General features: G+C 29.7%; 1 protein-coding gene across 1 annotated transcript in view; it reads right to left on the reverse strand.

Moving 5' to 3' along the window:
- Nucleotides 1-8,503: 8,503 nt before the first annotated feature.
- LOC111638771 (translocation protein SEC63 homolog) overlaps nt 8,504-20,502 on the reverse strand; it is an 82,430-nt gene continuing 70,431 nt past the window's right edge. Inside the window, exons 14-19 of the mRNA XM_023384526.1 lie at nt 16,474-16,622; nt 16,201-16,404; nt 15,770-16,042; nt 13,337-13,435; nt 9,284-9,388; nt 8,504-8,995 (exon numbers count right to left, since the gene is read on the reverse strand). Of these exons, the coding sequence (XP_023240294.1) occupies nt 8,852-8,995; nt 9,284-9,388; nt 13,337-13,435; nt 15,770-16,042; nt 16,201-16,404; nt 16,474-16,622 (974 nt within the window). The 3' untranslated portion in view covers nt 8,504-8,851. The remainder of the gene's footprint in view (nt 8,996-9,283; nt 9,389-13,336; nt 13,436-15,769; nt 16,043-16,200; nt 16,405-16,473; nt 16,623-20,502) is intronic.

Genomic DNA, 20,502 nt, shown 5'->3' on the forward strand with positions numbered 1-20,502 from the left:
CATCGAAAGGGAGAAAATTATATTTCTAATTGGACAAAATGGATAAGAAAGTAAAAGTTAGAAATGATTTTTTAAAATAAAACTTCATGAATAATAAAGTTAAATAAATAAATATACGATATACTTCAATATCCAGTTTATTAACATCATTTACGTAAAATCCAAAATTTTATTACGGTTACGAATTTAAGTGGAACAACTTTCTTGTTAAACATCTTGTTTTTCCATCTTGTACATTTTTACATCAGTTGCAGACGGTAAGTGCAGTCAGCAAGTGATGTAAAAATGTACAGTAATATCTCGGTTATCGTCGGCGTGCCCACATGACCCTAGTGTTAATTTTGCAAAATCACGCGTTTTCCTGCTCAGTGTGGCGTTGTTTTTCGTTGTGTGAATATTATCCCACGCATCTAGTCAAACAATGGGCGTATTCAAAATATCAGCGTGCAGCCAGCATCTCTGTTCAAAATCTAAGATAACTTCCGGTTGCTGCCAGCGTTTTTCTCGGTGCTCGATACATCAACAAGATAGAGCTCTTACGAGCCTCGTGGTGGCTGCCATTTTACGTTGACAATTTTAAATTTAATTTATTTTTTGATGAATAAACCTTGAATTAATATTCGGTTAGTACATTAATTAATTAATAGAATATTTTAATATACTAATATATTTACGTAAGAGATCACGTAATTTTTTTTAGTTGTTAATTAAATCAATCGTAAGATTACATTTTATTTAAAACTTTTATCTCTATTTTTTATTAATAAATTTTAATACTGTAGAAGTCTTTATCCCTATTTCTGTTTTCGAAATATTCATTTTTCATTAAGCTGTTTTCATTAAATTAGTTCAAAAATAAATTTAATGTAATATGGAAGTCCTCATCATTCGCCATTTTATTGTTTTTCTCTCCCAAAATTCCCGGCAGTAAGGGTTTGCGTTCTATAGAAAATGTCATCAGTTGCGTCATTTCCGGCAGCATATCACTGGATTGATGCTGAGATTTTGAATACGCCCTATTCCTTTCCTTTGAGCGCTATAATGGAAAATGCCATGTTAAATGTTCATTTATTCTTTACATCAGTCTTTTATATTTATTTCTTATTTAGTATTAAACACTATATTTATTCTCTACTAGCTGTTACCCGCGAATTCGCCCGCAGGGGTTTTTCAAACAAACCCCATTTATATTCAGTATTTCAACAACCATAGTAATTGTTATATAACACCTACCGCTGAAAATGATGAGACTTGCTGAGAATCAAATGAACTATTTTCAATTTGATCAATTTTCTGGAACGTATTCTGTAATCGAACCAATATGCAATAATAAATTCGAATTTAAAACGGTTCGAACATTTGGTCTGAAATGTTATCAATTTAATACACCTAAGTACTCAATGAAGACTAAACGTAGTTGAAAGCAAAAAATCGCATCTAAAATAGTACAGTAGAAGCAGTGACGGCCCGAGGCAAGTTTTAAGATGGAGCGAGATCCTATTATGACGCCCCTTTGGTTGCCCCTAATTTATACCCTTTAATTTTCTTTACCACTGAGGCGCCCCCTGGGATTTAGCTCCTGGAGCGGCTGCTCCGTTCGCCCTATGGTAGGGCCGGCTGTGAGTAGAAGCCGTTCTTCAGGTTAAGCCTTAATCCTCCCCCCCCGCGGGGAATTCCAAAAATCCCTTCTTAGCGTGCATTCTCATGGCGTACCCTGTGTACCAAATTTCACCTCTAGGTTCAGTGGTTTGCTCTGGGCGATGATGAATCAGTCAGTCAGTCAGTCCAAGTAATTTTATATATTTAGATATAATGTGTTTTGGTATGTATTTTGGAGTATTTAGAACGAATTAATTGGATTTACATTGATTCATATGGAAATAATTGCTTCGGATTTCGCCATTGTTTTCGGACGGATTATCGACGAAAACCGAGGTATCACTGTATAGGCTCTTACTACTGCTGTACGTGCTGGGTACGTGCTGGGCGATTACCTAAAAAATTAGAGAGAAAACTAATCGAGATTTGCTCGATTCAGATTCCCGGAAAATGACCGACTTTTCCGATTCCGATTAATTGTCCCATCACTAGTTTCTACTAGTGTAATCTTTATTTGCACCTGCCAGTTTTAATTCTTTTTTCAAAATAAAATGTGATGAGTATATCTTTCCTCTTCTCAGATTCATGCCGCTGTCAATAGAGTTCGGCGTAAACACTGTGCTTCTGATGTTTGAAACTCAGTGCGCCAACCAACGATCGTGGCGCACGTGACTGCGTAATAGAAAATTCCCTTCAACGAGAGTTAACGACAAAGACGGGCCATGGCACGTAGACCAACTTAGTGCTATGGGAAGGAAAACGCGTTTGCTTCTGTTTATATACATAAACAGATTTATTTTATAAAGTTGAATTTAAAAACTTATTTATGAATATAAATTCAATTACAGAAATAACGCAATATAAATTTTTAAAATACTTTACAAAATATAAGAAATTTCAATACCACCTTAAAACATCTTAATAGAGGAAATTAATACAAAAAATAATTTACAGTCACAGAAGTATTATATATAAAATATACATAAAATTTATATATTAGTGTGAGGTCAGCCGATTGGGACAGCCAAGCGGTCATTACTGTTGTGTGGGCGCAGAATGACTCAGCGAGACAGGTTTACCATATAAAACCGTTTAATAATATACATAAATTGTTCTTACAATAAGTCAGGCGAAAGCCTATCCAACGATGGGTTACTGTAACAGTTCCCAAAAAAACCCGGAAAAGTTCGAATGTTCGATCGGTCCTTGGGGTGTTTTCGGCACGCTGGACGCAGAGAACGATGGCCCCGGGGCACGCACAGCACGTGTAGAGATGTCCTCGGCGGACGAATCGAACCTCGATGATTCTGGACGTGACAAGTTGGCGAAACCAGCTTCCAGGGCGTCGAAAGAGCCTACGTTGTATCTCTGCCGTGAGCACCAAATCCCAGCAGGTGAGCACTACGCACCAAAACCCAAGACCCCGTAAAGTTCCCGAAAGCGCGGTTTTATCGATTTTTCCACCGCCGTCGCCTCTCCATTGGTCTCTCCTCGTCACATGGTGACAATTCGAAACCCCACCGAAGGGCGCGGGAGAGGTCAACGTCGCGTCGGAACACGACTCCTCTCCAATCTCGTTTTCCTCGACTTTATCTATTGCTCCTCTCCAACCTCTTTTCCTCGACTTTACCCTATCTATTGTTTAAAATCTTCTAACAAGACAGAAGGTTCATTGTTTAAATCCGATCTTTAAGTTCGCTCTTTCGCACTACGAAACTTGACGCATTCAAAAAGTCGTTAATTGCCTTCTTTCGGACCCCGTTTGGGTCCTCACATTAGGCGATATATTTTTTCACATTTTTATAGATTGCTTGTCAATATATAAAGTAATTAGACACTGGAAAGTCAGATAAAATGATAGAATATTTATTTTCCTTGAATGATTTTTGGATTTGTCATTTTAAAATTTCAGAGGCAATTTTACACTTTTTTGCTTTTTTTTGTAAACAGTTTGAAGATGGGACCTGAATATATATGATACTGCCAAAATAAGTGTGAGAAACCGTGGGCCAAGGGTTAATCCCTTCTCACCACTTACTCGGCAATATCTGCAAGGACCGCCCACGTTGTTATTCCGGATGGGTTCTTAGCGAGTGGTGGGGGAAGCGAGCAAGCCGGCAGGCGTCCTTAGAACAACGATAGACAGGTTTAACAGAATAACAAAGCATTTATTGATTGACTAAATCTAGATTACAGGAGGCTATAATAATGCTAAGGTTAAATGCGGTTATGCTATACTATTTACATAAAATGGGCGACTAATCTCGTAACTATGTCGCTTGTCTAATCTCTGGTTCGAGAAAGAGCGATTTTACAAGTTCTAATGGCCCTAAATACCTCTCGGCGTAACGGAGAGTTGATATGGCGAACGTCGTCTGTATGGAAGAGGTAGGATTCCTCGGTATCTTCCAACCGGTGTCTTCTCCCTTTTAGGTGGTCGGGTCCGCTGTTTGGAGGTCCTGGAATGGAGATGGCACTATCATCAATTATAACTTCCTATGACGAATCGCCCCGAGCTTCCGGGGCTCTGGCTTTTATTCGATTGTCGCGGGAAAGGAGTCACATGTTGATAATAACGGTGCATTTTTGACACCTATGTGTCAACTTTCCCATCTAATTGTTATCACAAACGGTGACCTCCGATCTAATTCCCACCAGGAGCGTTTTTTTCTATCGGAGTTGATTACATTTTTTTTCCCGACAACTGCGTTAAATTCGCGGATTTCACATAAGTATATATCCATTATATCTTTCATTTTCATTTGAAACAATTGGCATCTCTATCATCATCAGACATTCAATTTCTTTAATAATTTTATCCACTTTCATAACTTTCTCATATCTAAATTTCATATTCAATAAAATGAAACAGGTCATCTAAAATAATGTGATTTTTTAAAACATGCAATTTTTACAGCTACTTTTGCAAGGATATTATTTCATTTTTCATATTCATTTTATATTGTGAAGTAGTATTAATTACAGTTGAGCCATCATAAAAGGAGCTTTGTTTTCACAAATCAATTAAACATATACAGTAAATAATCTATTTCTTATTAAAATCCATCCTTTATCAAAATAATACTTATGGTAATAGCTACAAATGTCCTCCAATAAATTTACTTCTTGTTTCTATATAGCTTTTATATGATTCCAAACTTTCTTGGAGTTCTTCCCACATTCTTTTCTTCAACATCAGAGTAGTCTTGGTTTGGTTCCACTCCAGTTTTGTTCCTTTCACTTAACTTTATTGATATCCCAGGAAATATTGTTGGTATGGCATTTGACTTTAACTTTGGTATTTTTTGTAAATATTCTTTTACTTTACCTTTCATTATACACTTATCTTTTCTGATATCCTCTTCCACAAAATTCTTGATGCAAACAAAAGGATTATTTACATCTTTTGGAAGAAAAGTGGTAACAGTTTTTTTTCTCATTTCTACAGTTGGATTTGCAACCAGCTATTTTACAGCACCTGAACATTTTTTGTTAACACATACAATTTTCTTCTTAATATTCTGAAAAAAATCATTTTATGTAATCTTCATATTATTTTATTACAAATTATTGAGATACTATTTCTAATGGACTATTATTTTCAATACTTCTTTTACAAATAAAATAAATATGTTAAAAGCTATAAATTTTATTATTTTGAAACAGGTTTTAAAATATTAAAATCATGGTTAAAAGGGCAATTTATAGAGTACAGTACAGTATATACAGATTATATATTTTTAATATTTTGGTAAATTAAGTATATATAAAACCTAAAGTAGACATTAAGTTTAGATATCGTGTGTATGGAGACTCTTATACACAAAGTAACTTCTACTTATCCAATGTATATTATTATCCTAGGAATGAAGTTCTGTATGAAATTTCAGCAATTTTTTTGGATAAAAGAGAAATTTGCTATTTTACATTATAAGGTAATTAAAGATTGATTATATTAGAGGATACTGATTATAATTCAAATAAAAAAACAAAACTATTTTCACTTAGGCATAACCTTTAACATTTAGATTTAACAAAAGAGCTAACAAGTTTAAGTATTCAAAAATATTTGTAGTAATTTAAATAAAATACTCACCTGAAATTATCAGTCATTTAAATTATCCTATATTGAAAGAACAGTTCTTTATGTACAGTACATAAAATTTTAAAATATCTAAGATTCGAATAAACACAATTTGAACATGGTGAAAGTTAATTAACATTATGTTGCTCACTTGATAAAAGCATGTCCTGGCCTGTCTTTCTCATTGGCCTCATGATTACTTAATCTATTTTGTCAAAAACCTCATACATCTAAAATATGGTATATAGCATGTAACGTATATTCAAATCTCAAAATTAATGAAAATAGTGAGGTTTAGATAAAAATAGTAGTGAATAATGAGCAATCTGAAAAATAGTGAGTCCCCATGAGACCTGTCAGTTTTAAAAATGATGGATGACTTTTCAATTTTCTACATCTTAATTGTGAAAATTGATAACTCTTACTCACAAAGTAATGGAAGTACATTATAGTTAATTTTTGAAAAATTAAATCAAAGAATTAATTCTAAAAAAGTATTTTATGAATTTCAATAACAAACTTAAATGAAAATGAACTCTAATTTCTGTAAATAATAAAGCATGTCATCAACTATATCAAAATTTTGTGTTCAAAAGTAAAATGGTTGTTTCAGAATATTTATTCAGAAAAATCAATTTTTCTGAATAAATAATTTTTTAAAAATAAATTCTAAAAGTTAGTTAACTGTTTTATCACAAGACTCAATTGTTTGTATTACAAAATATTCTGAGCCTAGCATTAGAACACATTGAAATATCTAGAATATGTAATTTCAACAATATAGGACTGCACAACACTGGTAGGATATTGTGTTAATTATGATTAAAAAAGCCACTGTTTCTCAAATAAAAATTATTTCATTACAAAAGATTCATTGTCTTTCTGTACTGATTTTGAAATGATTAAAAGTTGCAAAGGGAAATTAGCGACATTTCTACATTCGTGAACCTTGCATTTTGTCTTCTACAAAGATACAATAAAAATTTTTTATCAATACAAATTTTAAAATAATTTTAATATATTCATCGACATAATTTAATCTTCTTAAATTCACCTAATGTAATAAATACAATTCAAAAGTTTTTCTTCAGAAAAAAACTTTTTAGAAAACTGAAACTGTTGAGAATTGGCAATAGAGAAAAATTGAGAGAAACTGCATCAAACATCCTAGAGAAAAAAAAAGCCAGGCTACTCTGGCACCAGTCATTTTCTCTTGGTCTTTCTTTTATTAACTTACATTTGCAAAGTCCATAAACATTTGCACTTTCAAGTTTTTAAATTTCTTTGAATTAGATTTATATTTCAGAAGCTTTTGAGTTACTGAGACATATTTTATAAACTTGTAAGAACCATTAAAACTAGCTCAGAGCAGCTGCATGTTGTTTTTTTTGTGTTTCAGTTGCCTCTGAAGTGAAATCTTTATTTTTGTTCTTTCTGCCCTGGGCACTAAGAGGGCTTTTTTCCATATCTATAGTGGGTAGTCAAGTGGTAAGGAACAAGGTCTTGACATATCTGAATCACAGCATCTCTTGGAAAAATTCCTCAAGAACTGCTTGTTCACATTCAATTCCAAATTCCCAGAGCAATAGACTGATACTTTAATTGCTTTGAGCATCTAGGTGGCTGTTGTAAACAACATGGAATTGCTACAAATGAGTTTTAACAATTGCCAAAATAATCTTAATAAATACCTTGGTTGACTTAATTCTTTTGGGGCACTGTGTATATTTAGAAATCATGTTATAATAGAAATACCTTTAAAAAATGTTATAAACTTTTTATATTTGTTAACAATTATTTTAAAAAATAATACATATTAAATAATACACTTCCAAATATGCAAAATCTTCAGATGATTTTATTTTTTCTCTCATTATCTTTTGTTTTTTTCATTTTTTTTAAATACAGATTTCACAAATGTAGAATGGGCAAATAACACTTTTTTTTTGAATTTATCTACAAATTTAATACCTTCCAAAGATTTACTATTATAATATTCCCCTATTTATCATTTAAAACTGTAGCAGAAACCACAAATACATTTACCCAACATTTCGAAAAGTTGGATTTGTAATAGTATAAAAATACATCACACACTTTTATTATTATTATTATTATCATCATCATCATATTATTATTATTATTATCATCCTGTATATTAAAAATTTTTAGTTGTATTTGCTGATATATTTTCATAATTCTACCTCTTTAGCCAAAAAAAAGAATGAAGGAATAGATACTAAATTAGTAATGAATAAAAAAAATACATATATACATATATAAATGCATTAAAAAAATTCATTTTTATCTAAAAGTAAACAATAATGAATGAATTAAATTCAAATTCAATGCATTTTCATAAATTTTTTGATATTTTCATAATTACAAAAATTATAATTACACTGAAGTAATAATCATCTTATGGATTGAATTTTAAATGAAATTTCATGTAAATTTTGAGCTATGTATATACATATATATTTATTATTTGCTGATATATTTTCATAATTCTACCTCTTCCTCTTTAGCCAAAAAAAAGAAAAACCCCAAAAAAAAATTTTTTTTTTTTTTTTTTTTTTTAGAATATGAAAAAAAAAAACTGTGGGGTTAAATTGATTATACTCTAAATTTGAGTTCTGAGATGAGAAAGTAACACAACAGTTTTAGCAGACTAGATTACATTGACAAAGCATATAATTAAAAATACTAATTACACGTACGTCTTTGGATATTTGGAATGATAACGCAATAGAAACTGCATATGGAGAAATACGAACCCAACCCAATGTGTCATTCGAGGAATTAATTTAATCTTTTTTATTTTTAAGTTGAAAACAATTTGAATGTCTCTGACAAGTTTTGTGTGTTAAAATAACCTCAGAAAATAGAGGCATAGATTGGCTACACTGATTGTAGCGTCAAGGTTCGAATTTGAAGTCTTTAGTTCATTAGTTGCAAAAAAATACGTCTTTCTTGTTTTTTGGATGTGAATTTTATCGAATGTTAATCTTTGAACAGATTAAATAATTAAATATAAAATATTCTTCTTACACATTTCTTCCTACTACATTTTGAAAAGTTTAAATAATGCCTGAAAATAAAACATACTTTGACAATTGTCCATACAAAAAATTCTTTGTAAATAGTGCTGCAAACAATATTCTCTCTCTAGTCTTCGTCAAAATCATCGTCATCAGTAGCCAAATCTGAATCTTCTACTGCACTTTCTTCTTGTTCTTTATCTTCCTCCTCTTCTGAAATATCCCATTGCACTTCATTCAAATCAACTTCTTTTGCCTCCTTTACATCCAACTGTTACATAATAAAAGTGTTAATTATTAAATGTTAAGTCTACTTTATAATTCAATGAATAAAAATTTTTTAATTGCTTTTATTTTGTATTGTTGTAATTTTTTTATCTATTATATATTACTAAATATATAAAATAATTAGCTTAAAATTGTCATGACACTTTTTTCTGTCACAAAAATAAAAAAATAATTATAATTATATTAGTTAGTCTTCAAAATTAATCTATCATAGGTTTAAATGAGTTATTTTAAGAATTAAGTATTTATTTAAAGGTTTAAATTAAAATACCTTAATAACTTTTGTTACATCAAAGTCCAAATAAGAATCACTTCGGACAATAACAGAATAAGGGTAAATTCCTGGTTTTGCTGGAGCCGTGAATTTTAATTCTACCTGCAAAGAAAAAAAATAATACTTTAGATCAGGGGTATCCAACCTGCGGCCCAAGGCAAGTTCCAATGCGGCCCAATAAACGTGTAAACAAATCGACAAATGTTTTAATTTTATTATTATTTATTTCAACTGCATAAATGTAAAAAAGAAGTTTCACAAAGCCGTAAACCTTTATTCATATTTTATTTTTGAGTGGAAAGGAAATATTTTCAAATACATGGAGATGTGTGAATGAGGAAGGATTACTAAATAAAGCTGGAGTTGTGGCACAAAGGATTATAGACCCAAATTTGGGAAAAGGAGGGAAAGATGAGAATGGACAAAAGATAATAGTAGTGAGAAAGGTTAAATAGATCTTCTGTTATGCAAATATTGAGCCTTAATTTTTCAACCTCTCTCACTTCTTTATCTTTTGTCCTTTCTCTCCTTTCTCCCTCATTTGGGTCTATAATTCTTTGAATCACAACTCCAGCTTTATTTAGTATTTCTTCCAACATTGCAAGATTTGGCTACATTGCGCCAAATGTGGCTACTTTTTTGTTTGACGTAAAACATATCATTTGGTGCTTTGGCTACTTTTTGAGCTACATATTATTTATAAATACAGTGGAACCTCGGTATACGACCTTAATCCATTCCCGATGTTTGGACTTATACCGAATTGGACGTATACCAAATCAAACTTTCCCATAAGAAGTAATGTAAAAATGATTAATCCGTTCTCGTGTAAAAAAAATTTTACACGAGAACGGATTAATCATTAAACACCTCGCTTTCCTGGCTAGTTCCTGCTTGATTTTTGTGAGATCAGCGTGTATCTTTTTAGCTTTCTCGCAAATAATTGCTTCCGATACGCTGTCTCCAGCACTGTTTTAAAGTTATCCAAAGCAAAAGCAATTTTTCGACATGATCTAATGTCTTCAATCCCTGTTTAGAAATTGATTTAACCCCTTTCGTAGCGTTAGCAGATTTAATAATGTCTTTATTTTTCGCGATTGTCCATATCGTCGTTCTCAGAATACGGTATGCAACAGTTAAATCTTGAACACGCATGCCACCTTTATATTTCTCAACAATCTCTTTCATCAGTTCCATTGTAATTCTAGTCATTTTTTTAGTTTTCTGTCGCTTTTCATTTGCCTTTTTGCGATTCGTTATTAATAAAAGTAATAATATTTTACTTACGAATTAAAATCAGAAAAAAATTAACAAAGTTATAAACCGTTGCACCGCGAACGTCTAGTCTGGTCTAGTACACTGATAGTGCTACTTGTTCATTGATGGCGCATATAATTGAATTATGTTGTATACCGAAGAAAAGTTGTATACCGAGCAAAATTTGTTTCGTTCAAACAGGACGTATTCCGAATTGGACGTATTCTAAAGCAGACGTATACCGAGGTACCACTGTATATTACTTGAATAAAAAATGCACTTTAAAATTTTTGTCACTTTTTATTAATTAGAGACACAAATAAAACAAACATTTGTGTTTTTCAAATAAATTTTTGTTTGTCCCTTTTATAATAAATGAATTTATCTGTTTCTAAGTAAAAATTGAAAGTGTCTGTAGAAGGAATTTTTTAAAATCCTTTTTGGTGATAAAGTTTTAATATTTATTATTATAATCTAGACATGTTAATCTTTAAATATACTTGTATATTAGTTTTGGGCCACAAGTATATTTTATATAAACTTGTGGCCCAAAACTCCTTGACTTCTTCCAATGCATCCCAGTGAAACAAAAAGGTTGGACACCCCTGCTTTAGATTATAAAATGTGGATTTAAATTTAAATTTCTGAAATTTAAACATTTACATACAACATAATATATTTTAATACATTGAAGAAGTATGATTTATTTTGCATTAATGTTTTTGATGCCAAGATGCTTTATCTCAGATATAGATTTTAATATTAAAAAAAATGTTAAATATTGAAACAAATATATTTTTTAAAATAGTTGTGACTAGTTATACTATAATAAATATAAATAGAATAAATAAGACATTGTATATGTGTTATAAACAAGTCATCATCATAATACGAGTTTGATGTCCAAAGTTAAAAAAAGTCAATCAATTCTATATATTTTTATATTATAATATAAAAATATATAGAATTGATTGCAATGTCTTCAACTGGTTCTCAATAAATTGGTTTGCATTTTCTTGATCTCACTGTTAAACATCTTGTTTTCTCAAACTTATCAATTGTTCTTTTGAGAATATATGGCAATTGCTCATTAAAAGACATCATTGCACATTCATTATCTGCAAATATGACTTGGAATGGGTATAAAGAAAAACATTAGGGATCAATTATCTGTAAAAATTATGCTATGGATAAGTTTAACAATGATGTTAAGTTGTATGTGTCTAGATATAGTGGTTGAAAGCAAAAGTAATGGATAAATGTTGTAAATGTTAAAAAAAATAAACTTTCATTTTTATTATATAAAGACTTATGATTTTGCTTATGATTTTGTACATTCATATTAATATTTTATCATCAGGTAATGCAGCTGTTTTTGATTTACTAATTCAGGAAATCTAAATCTGTTGTGGAATTATTGCAAACAACATAGAATGAATGTTTGTTTGGTTTAAAACATAGCTGAAACACAACTTCAGCTAGTTGTTATAATTTCTACTGAAAATAATTTAATTGTTCTGATTGCAATTTTTACATTTAACTTAAAAAAAATTATTACCATATAACTACAGTTATGAAATATCAGTTTTTTCAAAGTTAAAGCAGATAATTATTAGGTACGCTAAAACTACTACCATTTACTGTAAAGTGACACTATAAAAGTATTATATTTTATAAAAATAAAAATTTACATAATATGCATGTAAATTTTTATTTTCCAAATTATCCAAATCTATCTACAATAGATTTTGATTTGTAGTTTGGAAAATCCGAGACAAAAACAGCTGTATTACCCGAGAATAAAATATTAATATGAATGTACAAAATCATAAGCAAATTGCCTCACCTCCTATAGTAAAAATATAAAAATTACTTTTCATAACTTTTGAGCATTTTTCTTTGAGAAAATGTGCATACTAGAAATACACAACATTCACCTATTACCTTCATCCACTAAATCTGAGCATGTACAGCTTGATATCATTGTTAAAACTATTCAAATACAATTGTTACAATTTCTCACTCCATTTCATTCTATTCAAGGTAGCAAATTCCCTCTGAAATAATCATATTGCTAAAGTGATGCTATTATTAACCAGAGTATTTTCTTAGAAAAAATGCATATGATTTTGAATATGGTTATTTTAATTATGATAATGCTGGTCAAAATTTGATTATACATTTTAATGCTGGTCAAAATTTGATTATAAACAAAATAAAACTTAAAATTGAAAAAAAAAAATGTATTATTATTTTAATTTAGAGGAAACTTAAATTTTTCTGTCACTTAAAGATTTTAATATAAACTGGAAAAGTTAAAATTTAATTACAATTGACAGTACAACAGAAAAAGTAACAAGTTTTACATTATATCTATGTAGATAAGCATTTATACTGCTTAAATTAATCTTTTAATATACTGTAAATTATTAAATTCTAAACATTAACTAAAATGATTATTTAAAATCAGAATTTAGCACTGCTGTGGCCACTAAAAGGGCTTTTTTCAATATTCATTGTTGATCTGGTCAAACCCATAATGGGGGCAGCCTAATGATGAGAGACAGCATTTGACACATCTGAGCTAGATTAACCACAAAAAATTCCTGGGCCACACTAACCAAAATTTTTTGGTTAGGGTTAAGGTATTGGTCTAGTGCTTCTTCAGAGCACTAGGCCAGTCAGTACCATAACTATGTCAGCCATCCAGTTGTCCAGAATTTATAAATCAATTTTGATTAAGCAAAAGTTTAAAAAAAAAAAATAAAAATAATAATAATTAATAAAGCTTACTTCTTCCTTTTCTACCAAGTTGGTCATTAAATATGGGACGGTAATCAATGAATGTCTCTTCTTATCTGCTATATAAACCCACCAATACTCTTGTTTGTCCTATTAAATTCAAATATTAAAATCATCATTAATGTCTACTTAAATACATTTTATTTTCATTTAAAAATGAAAAGTTCAATTACTGAAACTAACAAATACAATTCTTTAAATGCCTCATAATATAAAATTATTATAATAGTGAGTGCAAAGTTCTTATTAATTATCAAAACACATTATTCAATAAGACCATAATCATGAAAATTAATAAATAAACAAACCATCACATATTTATTAATAACCTTTATTACAGTAAGACCACACTTAATGCAGGGGATGCGTTCCTAGATGACAAAGTGATAAACAAAACAGCGTTAAATGAGGTCATTTTAATATAAAGTACAGGTAGGCCTCCTACAACACGGTAGATACATTCCTTGGAAATACTGCATTGTGGGAAATTGTGTTAAGGGGACACCAACTTAATACAAAAACTGGGATTCGGTTCTAAAATGAGAAAAACTTGGTGTTTGAATGGCATTTTTTGAATTTTTCAAACCAGCCATTGCTAGCCATGAATTTAACACTGGTTTCATCAGCTGACAACTGTCCCATTTGTTTTAAATAATCAAATATTTTTAAGGCTTTGTGTTTAAGTGCAGTTTTATTTAAAGGCAACCGTTTCTTGTTCATATCTTCTACCCATAATATTAGCAATTGTTCCATTTTTTTCCATTATAGGTGCTCTCAGACGAGCAACATTTTTCGCAACAATAGATGATCCGGATGCGACCGAATTCCTAATCATTTCTCCCAATTGCTTAATCAACCTAATAGTCGACTCATTTAAATTAAAATGCCTACTAATATCAGCTATCCACTCTTGATTTTTAATTTGATCCAAAATTTCTATCTTTGTTTGAAGAGTTATAAATTTCCTTTTTAACGATGGTCCTTTCTTTTCATTTGGCATTGTTATGGCTAAAATTTTTTCAATCAGTTTTGTGGACAATAAAAATCACAAAAAATAACTTTCCTTCACTATGTTGTTAAAAATATACACCCAATAGAAGTTTATACTGTATTTTGGACTATTATTTGCGGGCCCCACTTATTGAAAGAGTATAAATGATCAAAAATTTAGTGATATATTTGAGTGTTTACTAAAACTGATGCACATCTGTCCAGAAACCGGTCTTCCCCTGAAACTTTCAAAAGAAAAACACCCCAACATGGACAGTGTTTTCAAGGACATTTAGCTCTATATGCCGAACTGTGGCTCGTATCACATGATCTGTTGAGATTTTTCTGTAAAAGATAATTTGTTTCTAAATACCGTAAACAGCATTGTAAGAAAATTTCTGCATTTTTCCAACTGCATTGGAGCGAAAACGCGTTGTAGGAGGCCTACCTGTTAATAAAGAAAAGGGCGCACACAAACCAAAATAAACAGATTTTACTTTAATTTTAAGTTATTTTTATATTAATTTGGATAATAATATATGTTAAATAACACACAAACATATGCACACAGAAATGTAAAGTTCATTTTTGTGATGAAGGTCCTGATTCTACTGTGCTAATTCCGGAACAATATTAACTGAGGATCTACCAAATTATTATTTGGCTATTGTAAGATTAGTAAATAACCCAATAATGATTTAAGTTTTGTTTGAAACTTTATCAGTTTGGTTGTTTATAAATGTATGTATAAATAAATAATTTAATGATTTTCTTAAACTTAATGCTTTTGAATCCTATTCATTTGAGTCATATTAAGAGCTATTTCTGGGCTATAATAAAGAGTAATCAATCTAGAGAATTTGGCCTAAAGGTAGATAGTTATACGCTGCCATTTTAAATTAAAGTTATTAATATTGTTTCAAGTTGATTTTGAATGAATACTTCAGACAATTATGGAAAAGAACAACCTGGAACAGTGCATCATCTTCTGCAGACTAGGCAGATCCATTGCCAATTATGCTATCCAGAACTCTGGTTTTTCCTCCTTCCAGACTATATTAAATTTAGAATTACTACAATCATACAGATTATTCTGTGTACAAATGTACTTTCTAAGTTAGTTTTCAACTTACAACAAAGCCGCAAGAATCTAACCAGGTCATAAGTAGGGGAGCACCTATACATTAAAAAATGAACACACAAAAAAATCAGAAAGGGACTGACAGAACTGAAAGTACAGTAAACTACATATATTTTTGCTTTATATGTTTCATTATATAATATTAACTCTATTTATGATAACTATAAATAGAAGTAAATTATATTAATTGAGTTGCATTTATAAAATAAGTGAAATAACTTTCATAATATGCTAATAACATGGACTTAATGACTTATTGCATTGTAATTTAAATTTAATAAAAACAGACTAACCTCTGGAAAAAATGGACAGTGAACACTATGAGATTTCTTTGATTTAGTTTCTAATACTTTCTCTTTCTTTGCCATTTTCTGTTGAAATTTTTCCCATTCTTCATCTTCTTCTTCGTTTCCTTTATCTTGACGATCTCTGTTATTAGATCCTATTTCTTCACTAGCATCATCATGATCACCCGTCGATCCAGAATGACTACTACCAGCATCAGATTCAGAATCGGATTCACCACTTTCTTCTGAATCCCTAATTCTTGTTTTTTCTTCATTATGCTAGAATAAATATTTTTTTTATGTAAAAAATTATTCTGTTAAATTCATTTCATCAATGATATAAAACAGTGTAATATCTAGTGAAAAGAATAAGTAATAAATATTCCATATTAAATGTTATTTTTAATTATTCTCTATTATGGTAAATAGCTAATTACCTTTGTTGAAGATTTATTATCAGAATTAGTTTGCTGTTGTTGAGATGCCATCTTTTTTGATGCAGAATTTGAGGAAGGCTTTGCAGAAGGCTTCTTTTTGTTTTTACCACCTCTTCCAGGAGCACCTCTCTTTTTCTTTTGTTTTTCCCAAATTTTTGGTTTCCGTGTGTGAGGAGAATGTTCTATTACATTTTGTTGCTGATTCTATTAAAAAATTTGAATAATTTAAGTTATTTGAAGTATAAAAAACAATTTAATAAAAATGACATCTACTTCATTTTCTTCTACTGGTTCATCTATTTCTGGTTCTTGATTATTTTGTTCTTGATCAAAAATAGTAGACATATTTCGACGAGTCAATGTAACTGTCACTGTAACCATAGCACCAGCAGTGATGGTACAGGAATCTTCATCATCCAAAACTAAGATAAATAATATATATATTATCATATTATACTACAGTTAATTTCAAATGTAGTGTAACCTCAATTTATGAGTGTATATTATTCCCAAAAACCTCTTGTAAATATGAAATGAAATCTCAAATAGGAGCAAACTTTCCATTATGTTTTCAATTTACATTTTTATCTTATTCTGACATAACTCAGTCATCATGCGCTACCCATGTTCTCCAAATAAGATTAAATGTTACAAAATATGTAATTAAATGTTAATTAAAAGTGTTAATTAGGTTATTTGCTGATATAAATGCAATTAACATGACATAAAAGAAGCAAAACAGCAAACACAAGTTATTGGATATTTATTTAAAAAAACAAAAGTTAGTCAAGACAATACAGAGAAGTAGAATAGAGTAAACATTTCTTTAATTAAAAAATAATTTTATTTTTTAATTAAAGAAATTGTAATTGCCAAAAGATCTGAAATGAAGAAATAGAGTTTACTGAACTCAGCAAATGCATCAGAATTAACAGCACTTACTAGCAAATAGAGACAAGATTTTACAAGCCATATAAACAGAGCATGCAAAACTCAATCTCATAGCACTTGTGATTAGAATATTTTGGTTCTTTGTAAATAATTTATTGATCAGCACTCATTGTATCAAGTATTTCATCTTATAAATTAGAAAGAAATAAAACATCTCATTGTATTGAATTCTAGTATATCAAGTACTCTTAAATTTGGGTCATACAATAATCAAGAGATTAAGAGAGTATCAACTGCTAAATAATAATTTCACTTACAAACCAAATAATTTAAATTATAATTGAAAAAAATTATTGCTATATTTATAAATGAAATTATTTATTTGTAATTATTAAAATGAATTTCACAGAACTGGATAATAAATTAGAATAAATATAATTAATAATAAGCAAATTATTCACACAGTCACACCCTGTTACTATATTATTGGTTTATTCAAAGTCTGAGTTAATGCAAAAAAGATTTATGAACCCATATATGAGGGGGGACACACATTTCAATGTCAATTAATACAAAATGCTAATTTTTTAAGTTCCTTCAACTTTGTATTAACAGGGTTTTCATATTATTATAAATTTATAATATGAAAAATAGTTGTTATTAATTATTACTTATTTTAAAAACATATTTGTAATTGATACAAAAGAAAATGTTTTAAGCTATAAATATGCAACAATATGCAAATTAATAAATTTCTTAAAATACTGAAATTGTAATTCTTGTTATCTTCAGTTATAACTTTTTCTTGGATTAGGATTTAGAATACAACAGAAAAATACATCAAAAGTCAATTTATAATAATAGAATGAACATTTATCAATTATGAAAAGAATCTTTAAAGAACAGAAAAATTTATAGTAAGTCACTTTTTTTCATTTTTTTTTTTTAAATTTCAATTTTCTTAATACAATCATATCAGTTTTTGGGATTCTTTCTAATGTAATTATATAAATTATTTTTGTCAGTCAAATTCATTGAAAATATTTAACTCTTTCCAGTGTGGATATGCTTTGCATGTCTTTCTGAATTGTCTGCTCACATCATTTTCCTTTTGTAGGCATTGAGCCATAAAGGCATGCAGAATAGTTCTCATGCTAATCTATTAATTAAATAGGATATTTTTAACTCTTGTAGGTCCTGAACTAGTTTTTAGAATAGAATTATATTAGAATTATCATCAGTTTTAATAATGTTTTATTGAACTGTCAAGAGATGAATTTATTCCTATAACCTAAACCAGTGATGCCCAAATCAATTGGCAGGCCAAATTGCACAACCAAATATTTGCAGTCTGCCTACATACAAGTTGTATGCAGGCAGACTGCAAATATTTTGTATATTCTGTATATACAAAATGAAGGCCATTTCTATCATTTAAAAGGGAACATTCAAGTATTACATCAGCAAAAATTTGCAGTTTTGATCCCTTTTCTACATCACCACCAGTCATCAGAAATCAAGATATCCCTCTCCCCTTAATTATGTCATCAGCCCAGACATTTAAACAATTCACAAATACACAGAAATTATTTTTAGACAATTTTGCAATGATTGTATGTTGACTATATTTCTTCCCAATCTTAAGTCATCAAAGACTCACCCTCCCCCACTGTCAACAATTATCAGATACAAAAAAATCTTCTCATAAACTATTGATATAATGTTTAAATGGACCCTAAGTGATTTGTCAAGTATGCTTACAGGCCAGATTAATGCCTGCTATGGGCTGGATTGAGCCCATTGGTCTCCACTGATCTAAACAATTAGAAAAAGAGAATTTCAATTTCAACAAGAATCATATTCATTTTCTTGCAGGTAAATTTAACATGGAAAATGCTTACTTTTATAAACACTTATGTCAACTTAAAAAACTTCAGTTGAGTCACTTCTGAGATCAAGCTCTTGAAATAATCTCTTTTACAAGGATACAGAATGAACTTTTCAAACCAAAATACTAAATAAAGCTTCAAATGGAATTAAATTTATTATCACAATTCTTGCAATTTTTGATAATTTTAACCTATCCCACGTTGAAATTTTTCTCCATTGAGTGTTGTGCCATGGTGAATTTTTGTCAATGTTAAGCCTAATGAAAATTACACGTTTTTGAAAAAATAATTGTGGCTATTGTATCATCTGAAATTATTTTTTATTTTGCACAAACAAGATAGACATATTAATAAATGTAAAAACAAAAAAAGTTATATTTTGGAAGTTAGTTTTAATATAAAAATTATAATGATTAGTGGCATCTAGTTTCAAAAACATTCTGAAATGAGATATCTCAGTTCCACAGGTCAAGGCCATTAGGTTGCGATCCAAGATATGTCGGGAATACCAGGGAATAGATAATTCTTTTTTCATGTGAAATTTCAATTTGTAAATCAATGATGAATTATTAGTATTACTTTAGTTGGCAAATAAAATTATATTCATTCTCCATGTAAACCATGCTATTAATATTATTGAGGCATTTGGTGCTTAACATATATATAAATAGTAATGGGACAATACTAAAATTTCTAATGATTCCAATACTGATGCCAATTCCACTGAAAAGACTCACTTCTGACATAATACTCTATTCTGATTCTTTTCAAAAATATAGTTGGACATAGTCTGTTTCAAAATTATAAACACACCCAACTTTTTTCAATAGCAAAAACATTAACAATAGTAATGTATTTATTACATTAGTATGTTGTTTACAACATCAATTTAAACATTTTCTGAAATGTTTAGAGCTATCTGACATTTACAAAAAACATTATCACATATTTTCAATTTTTGATTGTTTCAAAAGTATAAACACAGGTGCATAAAATTAGTATAATTATTTTTTTTTTTATTAATTATTGGTTTAATTAGTTGTCACCAGAGAGTAGTATCATTCATTATTACAAATGTGATGCCAATTTTAAACAGATTTTTTTTTATTTAAAACAATGCCTCATGGAAAAACACTAACAGTGTTAAAAATATGTGAAATTTACCAACTAAAAGGAGCAGGACAATCTCTAAGACAAATTTTGGCAGCTGTAAATCGATCTACATGTGCTGTGGAAATATGTTAACTCAGGATGAAAATTATGGCAGAAATATGCTATGTGGAAGGCCTAAACTAATTACACCTAGAAATGAAAGAAATGTTTTTTGGCTACTGACGGTCAACAAGTTGTCTGTCAGAGAATCAGTTGTCAATTGCAGTTTCACCAACAACTTTATGGAGATGTATGCATAATCATAAAAATGCCAAATTTACAAAAATGGCTGCCAAACCAAAATTAACACAATTGCACATAACAGCTAGATTAAAGTGGACAAAAGACAAGATGACAATGAAAGAGCAGT

Source organism: Centruroides sculpturatus, unplaced genomic scaffold (assembly GCF_000671375.1).
Source record: "Centruroides sculpturatus isolate CEXI.00-Female unplaced genomic scaffold, Cexi_2.0 scaffold592, whole genome shotgun sequence".
Lineage (NCBI taxonomy): Eukaryota > Metazoa > Arthropoda > Arachnida > Scorpiones > Buthidae > Centruroides > Centruroides sculpturatus.